This window comes from Propithecus coquereli, unplaced genomic scaffold (genome assembly GCF_000956105.1).
Source record: "Propithecus coquereli isolate 6110/MARCELLA unplaced genomic scaffold, Pcoq_1.0 Scaffold590, whole genome shotgun sequence".
Lineage (NCBI taxonomy): Eukaryota > Metazoa > Chordata > Mammalia > Primates > Indriidae > Propithecus > Propithecus coquereli.
This window is the reverse complement of record NW_012151841.1, coordinates 823,978-825,935: the sequence shown is the minus strand read 5'-3', so window position 1 is coordinate 825,935 and position 1,958 is coordinate 823,978. Positions and strand designations below refer to the sequence as shown.

The 1,958-nt window shown below is 41.9% G+C and overlaps 1 protein-coding gene across 1 annotated transcript in view; it reads right to left on the bottom strand.

Moving 5' to 3' along the window:
- NDRG3 (NDRG family member 3) overlaps window positions 1-1,958 on the bottom strand; it is an 86,105-nt gene that overhangs the window by 46,833 nt on the left and 37,314 nt on the right. The window contains 1 exon segment of the mRNA XM_012658942.1: window positions 246-272. Within this exon segment, the coding sequence (XP_012514396.1) occupies window positions 246-272 (27 nt within the window).

Below are 1,958 nucleotides of genomic sequence, written 5' to 3'. Positions count from 1 at the left end.
TAGATAGGGAGAAAAGCACACCTTGTCATCCCCAAAGCTCACTTAAGAGTCCAGGAAGTCAGGGATCTCTTGAAAATACATTTGCAACTGGCTAAGGAAAGGAGATCAGTAAGGTGGGTTAAGCAGTCAGTTAAGACTTGAGGGAAGAAAAGTTAAGGAAGCAGAGACATGAAGAGTTGCTGGGTATAAGTCAGAGGCTTCAGAGCTCATAAACACATTTTCAGCTACTGATAATTTCAGTAGACACCTATGAGTGTCTCTGCCTCGGATTTCTCTTCTTTCCTGACAGCCAACAGTAGCTCTTGGCCACCATGTCTGTAGAATATAACTTACAGCCACAGCTTATTGGAGTCAGGTAGGCATCTTGCTCATCCCTCCCCAGCAATCTGTAATTGGTACTAAAAGAGTCCATCCTAAGCTTGGTTCTTCTTTTGAAAACAGAAGCTTGGAGCTTTCAGTAGACATTTCCACTACTCTAATTCCTGGTTCTAGCTGTGTATGCTCTTAAGTTCTGAGACATCCCTGGTTTGCCTGGGGTTTAAGCTATATTGGGTGGTTTGTTCCCTACACCCCAAAGGATCCTAGCCAAGGCAATGAGTAAAGTTTAGATATAGTCAGAGTAGAGCTCAGGAACTGAATAAGCCGAAAGAGGACGCAGTCAGAGCTTGGGAGTGGCTGCAGCATTAAGAACAATGGAGGAGAAAAGATAGGGACTGTAGAAAAGTTAACTGAGATTTATCCTTGTTTTCTACAACTTTTATATTTCTCAAAAATAAAAAAATTACCACACCTACCCTAGGAAATTTCTGCTGATGAAGGCTGTACCTATCTTACAAAGTCTTATATTAGATAAGACAAGATCAACTCTTTGTCAGTAAGAATCCCAACAAAGGCAAAGGGCTTCCAACTTGATTACCTACCTAATAATGAACCTCATCAGAGTTTTAGTTTCTTCTCTGATGTGGGACCCAGGAGACAATCTTAGGCAAGTTGGACACCAGTATATCTCAATTCACAGGCCCCAGGCTGGAGCAGATGGATATTGGTGTCAAATCAAACAAATGTGTGACTCAGTATTTCTGTTATCATCTATTACTACTACCTCCCATTCAAGCTTATTCAAAGGCTGGAAAAAGGGAAGAAATGAAGATCAGAATCAAGTACTGTGAAGTAGGTATGGAATAAAGTATAAGGTTTGGATAGGAGGAGTACCCTATCACTGTACGGATGTTTCTCCTATAGTAATGTTAGACTCATTCATTAAGAGACCCACCCCCTTGCTTCATTCATTCAACATCTATTTACTGAACACCTATTACATGCCAGACCACTGAGTTTTATCCCCTGCACTGAGCCTGGGGATAAAACAGTAAACCAGAGAGATGTGACCCCAGCCTTAACAGAGGTTATGTTCTAGATAGGGAGGCCGACAATAAACATATAAATAAACCAACTTGGCCGGGCACAGTGGCTCACGCCTGTAATCCTAGCACTCTGGGAGGCCAAGGTGGGAGGATCGCTCAAGGTCAGGAGTTCAAGACCAGCCTGAGCAAGAGTGAGACCCCGGCTCTACTAAAAATATAAAGAAATTAGCTGGACAACTGAAAATATATAGAAAAACTTAGCCGGGCATGGTGGCGCATGCCTGTAGTCCCAGCTACTCGGGAGGCTCAGGCAGGAGGATTTCTTGAGCCCTCGAGTTTGAGGTTGCTGTCAGCTAGCCTGACGCCACGGCACTCTAGCCCAGGCAACAGAACAAAAGTCTGTCTCAAAAAAAAGAAAAAAAACAAAAAAAAACAAACCACCTCAAAATAATGGCTTGTGATAAGTGCTATGAAAGAAAGAAATAGGGTGCTATGATAGAAAATTAAGAAGAAATACATTAACTTCACTAAACAGCCAAGAAAGTACAAATTAAATTCAATGAGATACTATTTCATACACACCAGAATGGCAAA